At 37.9% G+C, this 17,675-nt stretch overlaps 1 protein-coding gene across 1 annotated transcript in view; it reads right to left on the bottom strand.

Annotated features, from left to right (window-relative positions):
• Positions 1 to 17,675, bottom strand: part of ADAMTSL3 (ADAMTS like 3) — a 169,950-nt gene that overhangs the window by 139,175 nt on the left and 13,100 nt on the right. The window contains exon 2 of the mRNA XM_062501370.1: positions 3,423 to 3,542. Coding sequence (XP_062357354.1) covers positions 3,423 to 3,542 — 120 coding nt within the window. The remainder of the gene's footprint in view (positions 1 to 3,422; positions 3,543 to 17,675) is intronic.

The following is a 17,675-nucleotide window of genomic DNA, read 5'->3' as shown; positions in this document are numbered from 1 at the left end:
TTAAACATTTCTACATTTCTGTCCTTTGGGATTCCTCAGAAGTATTTGCTTTGAATCAAAAAGAATTTGTTGTTTTTCCCTGAAGACACAGCAATAAATGTGTCAAAACTATAATGTCCCACTCTATGCAGATGTCACCCCAGTGAATCACTGTCAGCATTTAACCAGATCTGTAAAGGCATTTTCCTCTGTAGCCACAGAAGTGATAAAAAATATATTCTCTGAATTTTTGAAATATCTAGCCAAAGAATTTTATCTGCATGTAATTCTTAAATACACACAGAGCAACAAAATATGCAAAGAGGTTAGTGTAGTCCTGTACAAAAATGAGAGCACAATCCTGCCAGATTAAACCAGAACAAAATGTACTATCTTGCATGTACAACATGAATCTGTGTGTAATTCTGCTGGGCTAAAGCAGAGTACAGTGTGTTCCTATTAATATTTACTCATCTTTCATGTCAAACTGTAAGCTTGTCATTTCAGATAGCAAATACTTTTGAATATTTAAGTAACAGCTATTTCTATTTTACTGAGATTACTTACTAACAAAAGAATGAATGATTCTGATTAAACTGGCTGCCTGCTTGAAAAATATCACACAGAACAGCCAAAGAAAACCCCTTTGAAACATTCTTGTGTTTGGAGGATGTAAGGAAACTAATCTTGGATCATGACAATGATGATGCTGCTATATAAAAATATTATCCATCTATCCCAGGAAATTTTACTGGCCTGGATAAAAGGAACAGTGCATGGGGGAAAAGGGCACACTTGGGAAGATGGGGATAGATGGTATTCTTGCAAGAGTCTTCAAGACTGGTTAGCCAAAAGAGCAGAGGCTGTGAGCCACCCTCTTCTCCACCTCCATACATCAGTCTCAGGAGCCTCTTTCCCCTTTTATCTATTCTGTTCCCTTCCATGGACACAGGAGGAGCCATCACCTCCACAGCAGAGCACATCAGACTGATCTCTTGTTTCACTGGAGTCAAGTGCACAAGGTTATTTCAGTTTTCAGGTGTAATTTGGGATGTACAGGTACACCAGGATTCTGTAGGGATGCCCAGATGCCAATTCTGGACATCAGGGAAAAGGAAGGAATGTATTTCCCAAAGGCCAATAGCCTTTCACAGTAGAACAAGTTAGAAAAATAACTGCTAAAACTAAATTAAGGAATTAAGGTGTCTGAGGAGATGCTGCTGCATTCTTTATTTATGTGGTAACCTTCCACTAGTGATTCCATTTCTGTACTGGATAGGTTAAAATGGGCTTTCAACATATATACATTCCTCTCTTTTTATTCACCTGTGTATTCTTATCACACTTATCATATATCAAACATATCCATCCCAGCTTCTAAAAATTCAAGAGATGACCTTCAATGAAAGATTTTCACCCTCTGGTTTTAAGACTTCTGTCCATTCTTACCGGTAAATGTAAAGAAAACCCAGTTGAATGAAACACAGAAAATAAAAATATCTATTTTTCTGACCTGGTTGGACCATGATACAATTGAGTTTTGTATTACCATTTCAGCAAAAGTGTAATTAAAACTGTATATTATTAAAAAGCTATGATTATTTTCCTAGAAAATCAAGGAAAATCTTTCTATTCACCAAAGAATCCTGGTTTACTCGCAGGAAGATAAAGCTATAGATCAGTTCCCATCTGCGTTCAATGTATTCATAACTTTTAATAAATAATGCTTAGGGACTGAATTTTCTTTCAAAAGAAACTACTGCTAATACAGTTGCTTTTACTTTCAACATTTTGATGTTTCAGCACCACTTTCAGTTCCAGGAATTCAAATTTAATTTCATACTGCTAAGTGTCTGGGAAGAGCGGGCTTCAAAACTAAATCACATTTATGAAAGAACAGAAGCTGGCCATATCCTAGATCCCATTCAGATCACAATGGAATTAATGGAAAACTTTCCAGCAAATGGAATTCTTTCCATCAAAAGGAATTGGGCTTGGAACTTCTTTATAGAGCTATGCTAGTATTTGAGGGTTTTTCAAGGGGATTCATTTTGTTTGTTTTTTAATCAGCTATATTATTCACATACTCCAAACAGTCTAGTCAAAGACTCAGACTAAGCCTCTGTTATATTTGATTTATCATCTTCTCAAAAATGTGCTCCATTAAATGGAAACTATTTTGATCAAAGTGTATAACCTTTATAGTGTTTTTCAACTACTGTCATTAAATGCAGCCTGAGTTGCAGCTGCATTTTACTGTCCTATAAGTTATTGCTTTCCCAGGTGTTTGGTCCAAGAAAAGTCTTATCCAAGAACCTTTTCTGTTGATAATCAAGACCCTCTAGGGAAGCAAAAGTATGAATTATTGTAAACATTTAAACTAAATTCAAATAGCTCATAATGGCTCTGCATGCTTTCTATTGTAGCTTTTCTGCTTCCTTTTGTCTATCTAAAAGCATTGACAGTTTAAGGCTGAAATAAACTCACCTCAGTTCTCTCTTTTAGGATAGTGATGAGCAAACTATTTTCTTCAAGTAGCTCCTTCAAGAAGCCCATCTTTCAAACTAAAACTGCCCGTCACTGACAGAACCACACCTTGTGATGCAGGGAAAGTTTGGCTCTTCTCACTTCTACAGGGAGTGTTTGCTAACAAATTCCCTCCTTTTACATTAAGAAAGGTACTGTAGGTGTCTCTGAATGTAATTCAGACAGTTTTGATGTGAAATTCAACTGACTCCTGGAACACATTGTGTTATGAGTAAATTTCCACAGCACGCCACACATTTCCTAGGTTTACTTCAGATCTTTTGCCAAGATTAACAGCATTTCTTTCATGTTGCTTTCTTTACATTTATATCTATATTCCATGTTTAACATAATGTTTCTATGGGTCTGGAGAAAGCATTAAATTTTTTTAACTTTAGAAAAAATTATTTGTTTCTTTCTAAACACTGTCCCATCCACTATTACACTTCCCATTTGTTTCTTTATAATTTGTCCAACCTTCCCTTACAAAAAAACTCATGAACTAATACAATATTCTGACTTTTCACAAACTAGAAAATGCAAAACCTGCCTAATACTGATTTTTTCCATTAAATAAAACAAATTGGGTTAAATCAAACAATTCAGAGAAAGTGCAATGACTTCAAATTCTACACATATTGCAGATGTAACTACAAACATTTATTAACACAACACTAAAATTGCAGCTTTTGTCTCCATTACATCCTATTAATATTTTCCAAAAGTAGTTTTACTTATTATTTATACAACTAAGTGCCTTAAATTGGATTTTTCATAGTATGTTATCATTCCACTGACTATAAATTTGATGTCCCTTCAAAAGATAACACACGCACTCAATCTGTTTCACAGCAATCTTTATCTCAGAGTTACATGAATCAATCCATCTCTGTAATTTTCACACATGGCACACTGACCTGGTCATCATAACGGTAAGTGAGGAACTGTTCCCCTGTGGTATCCTCAAGAAAACTCCCCTGTGGAGAAAGTGCAAACTCAGGCAAGAAGTATGCACCTTGGGACTGCTCTGCTCTTGTCTGTAAGAAATTCAGAAAGGTCACATTACACCTACTACCAAAACAAGTAATTTTTTTAAAAAAAAAATGCACATCATTACAAAATCTAGACATGAACTTCTGGAGGGAAAAACCCCAAAAAGTGTTGTGTTTTAAGGCACGGTATTTCTGGGTGAATATTTTGCTGTGATGGAGACATGCTAAATACCTACAGAGGTTCAAACCAAAACAAGATACCTCAAATAGCAGAACAATCTAAACCAAAGGGGACCATCTCTGGCTTATCAAACATCACTGCTAAAAGACATTCAAAAAGCAATATTACACTTTTTCTTTATACACTTCACTAGAGAAATGGCTACTGCAGGCAACAGGCTTTTGGTTAAACACAATGTATTTATTTTTACAGGGAGACAAAGACAGAATCATAGACTAACTCAGCTTAGAAATATCTTGAGGGATCATCTAGTCCAATAGGGTTACCTGTGAAATCATGACACCATTATTTGCTTTCCTATCTTGCAGGAAGATATTACTACAAAGAAGAAATAGGGAGTGGGAATGCCTGGAGTGAACACAGGTAGTGCTCCATATTCACAGATGGGCAAGAGCATTTGAGAACAAGCTGGGAAAGAAAGAAAAGGGTTCATTTCAAGCTACAGAGGAGTTAATTCTGTCAGAATCATAACTGGTACCTCCAGCTGGGCTGTCTAACACCTGGGCCCTGATTAGAGAAACAGCTTTTGCTTAGAGGGTCTGTGCCTGGTCAGCAATCACAGCACACCTGAAGTGTGCTCAACACGAGCACGTGTTGGGCCAGCACCCTCTCACTGCACTGGAGGTCTCAAGAACCTCAAGTGTTCTGCACAGACTCTTCTGCCCTTATTCCCTCTGCATTTAACACTGCCTTGAGAAGACAACTGGTTTACATACTAGAAAAAATAAGCAATCATCTTTTGAATACCCAACGCTGTGTCCAGCTGTGTAGTGAGGACAGGGCAAGGGGACAAACATTACCTTCCAAAAGGTTGAAACCTTACAGGGAAGAAAAAAAGGCCTAAAATGTCCAAGTTACTGCTGGAATAAACTTTATAAATACAAGCGCAATTAAACTGTATATTTTGACATTTACACATCAATTTCACATGAAAGCAGGCAGTTGCCATCACCCAGTTTCCAGAATCTTGGCTAGAGCTGTACTAAATATAGGTGCCAGCTAACTAGAGATTTCTAAAGTAATCAACATAATTTAAACCAGTTTGTGGTGGAAAAGGAAGGTAAGACCTACTGCGCTTTCTCTCTTGCAGTAAGTTCACCTTCTGAAGCTCACAACTTCTCACGAAAAACAGATGTCATGTCATTTTCAGGATGGTCTGGAGAAGCTTACAGTGCTTTTGCTTACTCTGTTGAGAGCTGTCAGCTTCTCAGGCTGCAAACCCCATCACTCATGACAGCGTCAGATTAACATACTTGGTTTAAATCAAGCAGTCTTCATATAAACGAGAAATAGCTTGCAGAGGACATGTCTAGACTAGGGTAAAGGTCATATTTCAGCATGCAAGACTGAACAAGATTGCAAAGAGGATTTTTTTCATCAAGCCTACATAAGAGTAATCCACATTCACAACGTATTATCATTACATTTCTATAAAACTTATTGCAGCAGAAATCTCAATTTCACACTTTAGCCAATCGACCTTATTTATGCATAATTAAGTAATAAAATATGGAGAACAAATCTACATTTGGAAACAACAGTTTCCCCATAAGACCACCAGAAGAGGTCCCCAGCTCTGCTTCCTGCTGAACCCGAGCTGGCTGCAGCTGATGCAAGCCTTGATGTGAGCCTAACCCAGACATGAAAAGGGCTGACATAATCTGGCATCTTTCCCCACTGGTTTCACTGGGCTATCCATTGATCCTATGTCAGGGAATATGGCAGTGATGTAATCCTATGATTTCAGCACAGGGCTAATGGATAAGAGATATGCATTCTAACTCTCAAATGGCCTAGGTTAAAGTACTTATCATTTTTACATCAGTTTTGCCAGGTACAAAACAATTACAATGCCTACTGTCCTATCTCACTGGTGTGTTGTTTAGTTTAGTTTATATTTGTAGAATACTTTGTAGAATACATCCTGTTAAGCGCTAGTGATTTATAACAATATTTTTGGAAGATTTGCCTAATTTACAAGCAGAAGACAACCAAAATTATCCCACCATACTTCTTAGCTAATTGTATCTATCAAACCGTTGCCTAATTTATCATAAACAAATTTGTCAGTAGGATACATAGCAATAAACTTGCTTGTATCTCTCATCTTTGTAATTTAAACATTTAAAATAGAAAGTCTTTGGACATTAATCAGTGTTTTGCTTAAATACAAAACATGCCAATATTTGAAGCTGAAATAGCAATTTGAAAAACATAACAAGAAAAACTAGGGGTTTCTAACAAACATTCCATTTTCTTGTGAAAAGCTAATGAGCAGCTAGGCTCCTGAGGAGCAGAGGAATGCTTGCTAGATTCAGGCAAGCAAAATCTGGCTTCCAAGCATGGAAAAATTCAGTGTAAAATGTGGATACTTTATAAGGTTACACAGGAGGTTACAATGGAAACTGATTGTCATCTGCAGCAATAGGTACTGCTACCTGTCTAGTATAAGTCAAGTAAGAAAGAATACAACCAAGCAATTAATTAAAAATAAAAAACACTAAGAACACACTATCAACTGTCATGGCAAACTGATGTTGAAACCAATGAATTACATCTGATAAACAAAATGAGAAGTTAATTTTTAAAAAATCAACCCTTCATATGTTCAAAGAACTCTTTAATATCCACACACCAAAGCAGCAGAAAAACATTTTTGCCCTCTAGATGCAAGCACCTTGAAATAAGCTGCATGTTCCTAATGCACTTTCATCCATACATTGTACTGAACACAAAATATAGTATTTCCACTTAGTCCATTTTATTCCCCACCAAGGAATCTACCAATGCTCCTTATGAGGCTTTTACATTTCTATGGGCACTTCGGCTTAAACATAATTCAAATTTCAACAGTCTGTGGGTTTATAGTATATTTGAGATCATCTCTGAATGACTTAGCTAATCTGATATAAATTCATGTTTTAAAGTAAAGACTATAAGTGGAAATTTCAGAAAACAATTACATTTCATGCTTGTGTTTTAGGTTTGTTAAATGGCCAGTTTAATCTCAATAGCTTTAAATTAAATATGTCAAGTTACAAGTACACCGAAGATTTAAAGCAGGCATTTTAAACCAGCTTTTGAGATCTCAAGCATATGAGGACAGTAGAAGGTAATAACATAGCCAGAGCAGATATAATACTAATCACTACATAAAATTCATTGACATTAATATATCATGTAGCAAGAAAGTATGTAGTACCTACAGACAACAAAGAAAATATAAAAACTGAAACAGATCAGTGTTTGAAAATCTTGCTAGTCGATTAGGACATGTAACTTATCAGTCAGAAACTGAAAAAATAAGGTCTTCCATGCTACATCTTTCTGCCTATGTGATCAAGGAGAACTATCCTGATCAGCAGAAGTGGGAAGTGTGAAATAGCACTGGGTTTATTCAAGCTTTATGCTGGAGCACAGCTTTGATCTCAGGCTGTGATTGCTTCCTCACTCACCACTCCCCATCTGAGTGCTGAAAGACCAAATTACTCTTCCACTTTCAATTGCACAAGACACAAAGAATTGCCTGTATCCAAGCCTCTGGTTTTAGATCTCCCTCCACCAAGAGCTGCACATTGTTTTGGCTACTGCCCAGTTTCAGTGCTCTGTAGAACACTGACTAGAAGCATCTGCCTGAGTTGTTGGATTTGAGAATTTGATTTCAGTACTGAGAGTAAGAGGAATGGTCACTGTGTGCTTCCCAGCCAATACAAAGCTGAGAAGGACTGACCTCCCACACACAGCTGAGCATCTCCCAGTGACTGAGCACAGGAGGTGCTGCTGGGGCACAACTTCTGGTTCATTTGACCCAAAATTAATCCCACTGGCACATTCTGAAACCACCACACAATGCAAAGAACTTTAACTGCTCTTTTTTTCCCTTAATACCCAGGACTCATGTTAACTATTGCTATCCAACTTCCTTAAAAATCTTCAAATCACTAAACTGTAGAGTTTTCCATTACTAAAAATTATAAATATTAATCATTGGTCATTCCTTTCAAGTTTGAGTGTAACAATTTCACCCAAGGATTCAAACTGCTATTGTAATTTCAGAGAAATTTAAAAATCTGGTTTAGTCTACAATTCTTGGAGATAATTTGATACTAAGGTCAAGACAAAGCTCAATCAAAGCTTGCAATTGCATGCTTCTATTCTACTTAATCACAGCCACCAGGAGACTTGAAAGTAATTGTTCCATATTTATATATAGACAGCAGCAGCTTTAGAAAGAGATCTTGAGAGCTTTTTACTAAATCTGAGCTGCAAAGGTCAAGATGAGAAAACAGATGCAATGTCTCAAAGAAATGACTTGAACATAATTAGAAATAAAACATTAATATTTCAGGTACAGAGGCATTTTTAATTTTACAGTTTCTTGGCACCTAAACCACATACAAAGAAAATTAAAAACTCTGTTACATATGCTTAAGACACATAAACATTACCTAGATTAAATCAGTCATTCCCTAACTAAGCCTGTGTCCTTGCTAAAATTGGGAGCATAATGAGAGCAAACTGGAGTAATACAGAGGGAAGATTCAAAATTATCTATTTCAAATGCTGAAAATCACAAATACCATGTTCTTCCTGAAACTGCTTCAATATCTTACTTATAAAAAGAAACACAGACAAAAGATAAAAGATTCAATCAACAAAATCTTTACAGTTATGCACAACTGCACTACCCTGCCCAAAGCAAATTCTATAAAGAAAAGACAAATACAGTGAAGGCAGTTTGCTTTCCATAGCTTTGTGGCTCTTTTATTAGTTCTTGTTGGAAGTGGAAAATGGGCAGCATTCATTTCCAAAATCGTTGTTTTAGGGGGAAAAAAAAGAGACGAGAAAAGCAAAATGAGAAACTTATCTGCATTCTTAATGACTTGTAAATACATGTTTGTCAGATTAATATGCACAGCAAGCCCAATCATATACCAAAATGTGTGTATTCCCATTTAATTCGAGTTAAATATCTGTCTCCTGGGCTTCTGCAGCATTTGATTTACGCCCCAGGGAAGTAATATACCAGCTAAGTAGCAGTTCAGTTTAATGGATTTTCAAGGACTCCAATACAAAAATGTTAGATAGAGCACAGCACTCCAGCTCCACCACAACATGAAAAACTGAATTTGCAGATAAACAATGTCACATCAACAGTTCACAATTTCAGCTATCTCCAGAGCAAAGAATCCTGATGAATAAGTATCTAGTAAGAGTCAGATTATCTTTTGTCATGGCCAAGATCTACAGAAACAGTTTCCTAATGCTAGACACTCTGAAACATTTAAAGACCCTGCGACTGAACCGAGTTTCCACAGAAGCTGCCAGCAGCTCAGCATTTCTGCAGACCAGGCCAATTATTTAATTATTAATATTAAACTAAGAGGCCAGCATTTCAAATCAGAATTAAAGTATAAATGTCATTTCTCCTAGAAAAATGGAAGAGGACTTGGCTGAACTGAAGTCAAGCACTTCTTCACAGAAGAATCCTGAAAGAAAACTTGGCTGTCAGATTTCACCAGGGAAGTCACAACTGAGACAATCTGAAGCACTGAGTCAAAAGCTCTGCTGGGGACTGAACTAGAGCAGGAGACTCAAGGCTTGTTCTTTCATGTTGCATGCTCTGTATTAGTTAAAAGCACACTTATAGCATGTCTGATTTAATCCCGAATCTAATGATTTTTCCTCTCATCTCTCATTCTAGGACTGCTTGAAGGTGAAGAAATAAAACAGGCTTGGAAAAATGTGCCACCTCCGAGTTGAAAATACACACAAAGATAAGCAAAAGACAATTCTTAAATATTTTGGATAAGCCACCACTTTTCCAACATAGTAAAATACTGCCAGCAAGCAACTTAGATAGTTCAGCTATTGTTTGAAGGGTCTATCACTGAAAACTGAATCTAAACTGTAACTATAATCATATTCACAGCTGCAAGAAAGCAACTGCCTACATCATCTCCGCTGCTCAAACCATCCTGCGCCCATTCAAGCACTCGGAGTCATTCCAGTGACTGGAATGTGCTTAAGATCACGTCACCAGAACAAAAGTGCTCAGCCTAAACCTTTCTTCAGGCTCTCAGTTTGTACAGCCTTAAGCCAACAGTGAAACAGGAAGAACAATTAAGATCATTTAGTTTTTTTAAATTAAGATCCCATCTTTCAGTCTTTTCAAAAGGACATTTCAACCACCATTTTTCTCAATTAAATGTAAATATATTTTCTTTGGCATAGCTTGGACTGCAGACTGAGATCAACATATTTTGAAATCTTTTTCTGCACCCTCTAAAATTTATACTAGTGATTAAGCTTTTGGATATTTATCAACAATGACTTATGTTTTCTCTTGCTATTGTCTGGCTAAAAGATTAAATATTTCACTGAAAGGCTCCAGTAGTATTTAGTCAAAACTTCATTTACTTTCAAAACCCAGCTTAAATATCCACTTCATATTTCTGAAAGAAATATTTCAAAAGGAAATATGAACCCTGAAGTTTTCCTTCCTCCAGTGAAGCTTCATCTAAACACTGTGTTGGGCAGACTCTGCCTTCTTTCCAAAGAATTGATCTGATGTGCTTAAAATTTGCTCCAAAAAGAGCAGCACCAGCAGACTGAAGCTGCTCCCAGTGGCAGAGTTCCCAGGGACCTCCTTACAGAACCAGGGCCCAAATCCAGCTGCAGCAGGACAGCATCCCTTGCAATGTAACACTGTTAGGTCTGTGAGCAGCACTGCTTACTCACTTCTCCCTACTTTTGTATAAATAAGAGCCAAGGGGAAAAATTCAGCACCCAGACAAGACAACCCCAGAGCAGTTCACTTCCAATTACTGTCAGAAAGTTAGTGACTGTGGATCAGATCCTGCTTTCAAAATATGCAATACCCAGTTATTCCCCCAAGTCTTTAGCTTAGCCTTGGGGAATGGGCAAGGGGCAGAACAATGTTTGGATCCAAAACAATCTACACTGGTGAGTGAAGATGCTACCTGCATGTCCTCCAAACCTTGTGCTTTGGGGACACAGGAGTGGTTGGAAGATTTTTTTTTTTTTTTAAGATTGAATCCCCTTTATCAACTCTCTTCTGTGATGAAACAGTGAAAGGAAAAAAAAAATCTGGAAATGAGACAGAAAATACTATTTCACTTAAACCCTTTTTGAAAATCTTGCAAGACAGACATAAGTCTAAAAAGATATTTTTATCACCTCTTTCACCATATGTTCCATTATTCCAGGCAAAACTTCCTTTTTATTCCTTATTAGTAACCTAGTAATTGGTAAAATTCTTGTCATAAAGAAAGTCCTTTCAGTATTATTGCAGCATATGCTCATGGAACTTTACCTTTCATTCACAGTTTCTAAAGGTTCTCATGATCACCACAGAAATGAAAAAAAAATGTTGCAAAAGTACTGTGGGCATTCTTAGCAAAGAAACCAGGATAATCTGTAACATTACTTTAAAGATTTGTGTTGCAGTTTAACCTGACAAACAGCTGAACACCACACAGACATTTTCTCACTCACTCCCACAGCATGACAGGGGAAAGAATCAGGAAAAGGTACAACTCTTGGCCTGAGATAAAGACAGTTTAACAGGACAAAAAAGAAAATAGAACAATAATGATGATAAAAGAATGTACAAAACAAGTGATGCCCAGTGCAACTGCTCTGTATTTGCTGACTGATGCACAGCCAATCCCTGAGCATCAGTCACCCACCCCTGGCCAACTTTCCAGGGTTTTATTGTTCAGTGTGTTCCCATCCAGCATGGGACATCCCTCTTGCCACTTGGAGTCACCTGTCCTGACTATGCCCTCTCCCAATTTCTTGTGCACCCCCAGCCTCCTGTCTGGCAGGACAGAATAAGATGAAGAGTCTTAGTGAAAGCACAGCTCAGCAACAACCACAACACCATTGTTCTCATCCTGAATCCAAAATACAGCACTATACTAGCTACCAGGTGGAGAATTAACTCCATGCAGTCAAATCCAGGACATTTTGTTAGTGTCCTTTATCATGAACACTGTGTGGTGAAGGATATTTTTTGTTGTTGTTCAACTGACAAGCTGCTTGCCTATGACCAGCAATTGCAGGTCCAGCTACATGCTGGAGGAAACTGGAGGCATAATCTTTGAGGATGAGCAGATTTCTTTACAAAAGGCAAGAAAGAAGTATAGTTTAAGGTAGGATCACTATCAGAGGCAGCTGGATTATAAAACTCAACAAATGAACTCATGCACTGAATGAAGATTCACATTGCTTAAGGAGCAAAGGAAAGAACAAAATGAAATGAGGAAGGATATAGGGTCATTCCTTTAATGGATGGAAGGATCCTCCACCATGAAGAGCCAGGACACCCCAGTAGCTTTGGCAGGCTGTGCATTAACATAGACCTCAGGATTACACAATGACATCACAAAAAAAGAAAAAAAACTGAATAGAGGAGTCCCAAGAAGAACAAGAGGCTGTAGAAGACTAATCCTTTCCTAGTGAGATAAATAGCACCCAATTGGCTTGCAAGACCAGCATCACCCTTGTCTAATAAATTACTTCCTCCTCATTGCTTTTCCCTACTCTAATGCTGAAGAAAGATTACAAGAAAGTGTGAGTGCTCCTAGGTAACCAAAAGTTGCAGTTAAACAAAAATCCTCAGAAAACTAACATAAAGCAAAAAATTCAGGGCAGGTAAAACTTCATGGCACCATTTTGTTAATAATTCTGCACAGCACTTGTAAAATATCTCTTTGTTTTCACCCGGCCACAGTGACATACCCACACTGGTGTGACAGCAGGATTCAGGATTTAAGCAAAAACACCTTCCATTGCATATGACCAACTTCTCTTCATGCATGTCTCAACACCCCAAGGAAGGCAATAGAGGTAGTAGCAACTTGTATATTTATATGTGAGCAAAGTGGGACCTAGGACACTGTAGGGTACTGCAAAAGTGTGATAACCACCATCATATAAACAGGATAAGGATGAGGGAATGCAAGATTTCACTCAATACTAAGTTCCCAGCATATTATACAGAACTAAAAAGTACACTTAGCTCTATATACTCCAGCATTATTGTACTATTCATCAAGACATATTGTGTGACTCAAAGTTGTCAGTATCCTAATTTACAATGGCTGCTCTCAGGAGAGTCTGGGACTTCTGACTCAGATTTTCCCAATTCTTTTTAATTTCAATTATAACCTTAATGTTATTAATGTTATGTTTTGTTAGTATGATTATTTATATTTAATTTCCTTTTGAGCTGTTCCTTTAACAGTGATATAATTTGAACTGACACAGTAACACACTTTTCATATACTTCAGTTGAAATTGCGCCTAAGGGCAGTGAAATTCTCATCCATAAGCTGTGTGAAGAAAAAAAACTCTGGCACTCAGAAGCCAAACACCTGCTAGGACTAGTGGCCGATCCAGATTTTTAAGAGAATTCCTGTTGCATAATGAAAACACAAAGAAGGGAAATGTGTGGGGTGATGGAATGGTATTAAAACCACAGCACTTGGGGGGGGGGGGTGAAAAAAAGAATCCTAAACCACTACACACTTCAGAGCTAAATGCTGGGGATTTTGACATGAAAGTTGTTCACGAGTGCAATTAAAAGCAGATACCTTTGTCATGTGAGGAAACCTGAACAGTGACTATCATATATTGCAGGGCACTGCCATGCTTTTCATTGCTAATGACAGGGAGTTTTCTCCCTGCCCTCAATCTCTGTCCATATGCTTCTGATTCAGGTGGCAGGGGAAAACTGGCAAGTATTCAGCCCCTAGAAAAGGCTGCCCCAGCACTAGTAATTTTTCTTCATTGCATACTGTTTATGCAATGTTGTCATCAGCAACAGTGTGGTGTTTATCATGAACTAAACAGGCAAAAGAAATGGATGGAATTGTTTTGCTACCGTAAAGGACTACAAATTTTAATAATAGAAATTGACCTGGAAACAGGCAAACTCTCAGCCACCAAGAGCTGGAATAATTTCTTAGCAGGAAAATACATCTTTGGCACAACTCTTTTTCAGATCAAATAGCCCAAAATTCAAGTAGGAGAATCCAAAGGGCATGCAACTATGCAACTTTGACAGATCAGGAAGATAGAAAGCTTCTGCTAATCAATATCTACCATCAAAAATCTTCTCAATGACTGGAGTCCTGTAAGTGCCAAGAGAGCTTGGGCTAAACTCTGTTCTTCATCCACCTTTCTCAGCAGAGCACCAAGAGCACCTGCTACCATCTTGTCAACATTTCTTTAAAGAGGGGTTGTGTCCCAAAATTCTGCTTACAAAGACAGACCACCCTGAATAAGAGTGTAAATAATCAAAGTGGTTCTCCTCCCAGTTACCTCTAGCTGAGGAATCCTCTCTCACCTGGAAGAAACCAGACTGCAGAGAAATGCCCCAGCCAGATGTTCACTCCCAGGCTCACTTAGGATTTCCAACAGCTCAGCACACAAATGCATTTAACATATGGCAAGGAAAATGTGATTTTTCCACTGTTAGTTTTCCACTACTTCTGATAATTTTAGTGATATTAACCCAGTTCTTTGTCTACTCTTCTTTCTCCACTGCATTAAGTTCCTTTGCAGGGTTTATGGACTGAGCAGCCTTGCACATTGAGTTGGTCAGGAACATTTTCATAATAAGGAAGCATTTAAATGGTCATGGTTCTGCTGTAGGAATGTTGGTTTAAGGCTATTAATAAGGCACATGAGGTGAATGCCTTTCAGCCAAGCACCCTCCACATGTGCACACCTGTTTCAGCACAATTTTTAAAAGAAATTCCCAAAAGAAACTGTTCATAGCACGCAGTTTCTAAGTCTCAAACACATTTCTGCAAATACTCTAAAGGTTTTAAGCTTTTTGTGCTTTACTGGTGTCAGGAATTCTGATGCACCAACCACAAGGCAAAGCATGCTACTTCATAATACACAATTTTCCCCTAAGAAATTACTTTTGTCTTATCATTCATCTGCCACTTTGAGATTATTGATGGTGACTTCCAGTATCATCATTCCCACCTGATGTGCTACTGCTGAAATAGTTTCCGAGACTGAGGCCCACTGTTCAAACACTGCAACTCACTTCTCCAAGCCCTCTAATTTAGCTACATTTAAATCTCAGCTTAGCTATTCTTTCAGCCCAGTGATACCAGTCTTTATGATCCATCCATTTTTCAGCTTCCTCTCAGTTTTTGCAAGGAAGAAAGGGTGATTGTTCAAGTAATTTCATCTTTCTCTCTTGCCAGTGAAAGCATCTCAAGCAGGGCAATGTTTTAACTGTGTGTTGTACTGAGCCAGACACACTGTGCAGCATTAAAACTTAAATGCTAACTAGAAAAGAGTTCAATAACTGAACAAAACCCAAATAATGCAACTGTATAAGAGGACATACTATTAATCTGAAGATTGTTCCCTTCCTGGTCACAACTCATTTACCAGCACTAACTGACAGCATTTCACATGTACACTCACTAATAAGCCACTACTTAGATTACTCTGCTTTAGCAGCAAACCCCAGAGCAATTAAAAGCTCACATGACAGGCACTGCAGGCATCTGTTCACTGACAACTGTTAAGACTAATGGTCATTAGTTTAATGACTCATTTTTATTCTTCTATACAATGTGTCCAGTAATGCTGGAGGACTGATATGCTAAAGGGGAAAGGGCTCTTACTGAGGTGAGAAAAGATAAACACAGGCCCTGCTTCTGGAAAGAATGAAATAAATCCTCTGAATGAACCAGTATTGCTGAAATGTTAAAAGACACAGCTAAGCAAGACAGATATAAAATTAAAATAGAAACTGCTAATTCAGAACAGGATGCCTGCTCTAATCAGGATAGTTTCAACACTGCAGCTTTATCACCCACCTTCTGAGTCCAAAGAAATTTTATTAAGCAATTTAAAAATTATCCAGGTGATCACAGAAACACATTCAATGAACAAATAAAGGATAAAAAATGGACAGCATTTAGGAACATTTGTAATTCAAAGGCAAGACATTGTCTAGAGTTTTGGAATTTAAAAATGTATGGTGCCCTATTAAATGCTCTGCATTTTCTTTAAATATTTCAAGCACCAGGTGTCTTCCTTGCAACTGATTTCATTATATAGTAATTTTAGTCTTCTAATGGTCAATATTTCAAATGCAACAAGCAACAAGTAGAAGCGAATGAAACAGTTATCAAAGAAGGAACATGGAAAGATGGGCCCTGTGACTGTATTCCTACTCACTCATCTTGTATTCTCATTCAAACAGCTGAGTGAATTGCTTCACTCTGTGTGCATTGCTCTGGGAACTTGGCCCCCACATCCACAATATGTGATTTGCCAATACATACCACCTGCACTCTGAGGGAACGGAAGACCTTCCTGTGGAGGAATATCTTCCCATCCTGTGTGGGTGTACAGAAGCAGATGTGTATGTACAATGGATAGTTCCCAGGACAGATGAACTGAGACATGTCTTAAGTCATGCACTGCCTTCCAATTATGATTATCTTTCTACAGGAAATTTAACAGAATAATTTTACTCCAGAATATCACTCTGGAGTTTATGATGGCATAGGAGGTGGACAGAAGGGTAAGTGGTCATTTCCTTCTCTTTACCAGCAGTTTGAAGAAGCTAACTGGAGCAAGTGAGAACTTTTCAGCAGGTGCCAAGTTACTGGCATTTCACTGAACCTACCAGCAGCTGAAACTTAGGGATCCACATCTGAAGATTAAGCACAGACTGCAGTTAAACTACTGAAAAACCCTCCTGATTGAACAGTAAAGGCTGTGGAGGGACTGACTCATTGCTGCTGATACAATCAAATCTCTTAACACATTTGCCTGGCATGCAAAATGAGCCATCAGCTCTAAGTACCATGGACATCCTTTACAAGGAGACTCATTCAGCCTCTCCTGCTCCAGTCAAGTGGAAAACACTACTATTTTGCTCAGAAGTAGGATGAGTACTAAGAAAAAGCTTTTCAAAAGCAGCTTTTATACACTGAATTCCAAAAGAGTACACATAATCTTGGTTTTTTTTCCCCTTGATCTTGTCTTTTGAAAAACTGTCATGCCTCTTGTAGGATATGGGATACTCTGCTCACTACCTTTAAAACCAGCAAGGGCCAGGGGAAATGTGGAGTCCCCAATACATGCCCCATGTCTAACCAGTGGTACAAGATCATCTACTCTTGTATATCTAGCAGCTGCTCTTTTACCACTACCATTTGCACTTAAGGTTAAACAGAATTCTTGACAGCATAGTTTAATTTTAAAGATTTACAGAGGCGCACTACTCCGACAGAATATTTTTCAACTATTCCTGAGCACTTTTGGAATGATCTGTGGCAATAACCTCCCCTGAATTTTCTTATCCACAGTCAGCTCTTAGTTTGCCAGTACAAGCTAACGTGAGCTCGGAGGCCAACCCTAACAGCTCAGTATCTAAAGCTTTAGCATGGTTCCAGAGTCTCATATGTTTGTCTTTAGCATTCTAAGACTTTTCAAAATACAGACAGAATCCAAGAACAATGGACTGTGCAAAGGGAGGGAAATAAATTCATCTGCCCTTTTATTTAATTGCAGAAGATTCCTTTTGCCCTATACATCTATAGCTTCTCAGACTCAGACAACTATGACTCTAGCAATTACTGAAGCTGGAACTTTGACAAACCGGTGAACTTGCAATGGTGTGAAATACTGTGATTGTACTGATTCAGTTGATCCATCCTTATCCTGCATAATTATACATTTCTTCACATTCTCCACTGCTTTACAAATTGAAAACAAAAGAGTCTCACTGTTAAGTGATGCTGGAGTTATCTATGTCAGTATTCTTATTTTTATTTGCATGTTTTACCAGCCTGGTTTCCTCTGCACCCTACACAGAGTAAAATGTTATTATAAGAAGCCTAAACAGCAACCATTTTAAATAAAAA

The sequence above is a fragment of the Cinclus cinclus genome, chromosome 13, assembly GCF_963662255.1.
Source record: "Cinclus cinclus chromosome 13, bCinCin1.1, whole genome shotgun sequence".
Classification (NCBI taxonomy): Eukaryota; Metazoa; Chordata; class Aves; order Passeriformes; family Cinclidae; genus Cinclus; species Cinclus cinclus.
This window is presented reverse-complemented; position numbering and strand designations above follow the sequence as displayed.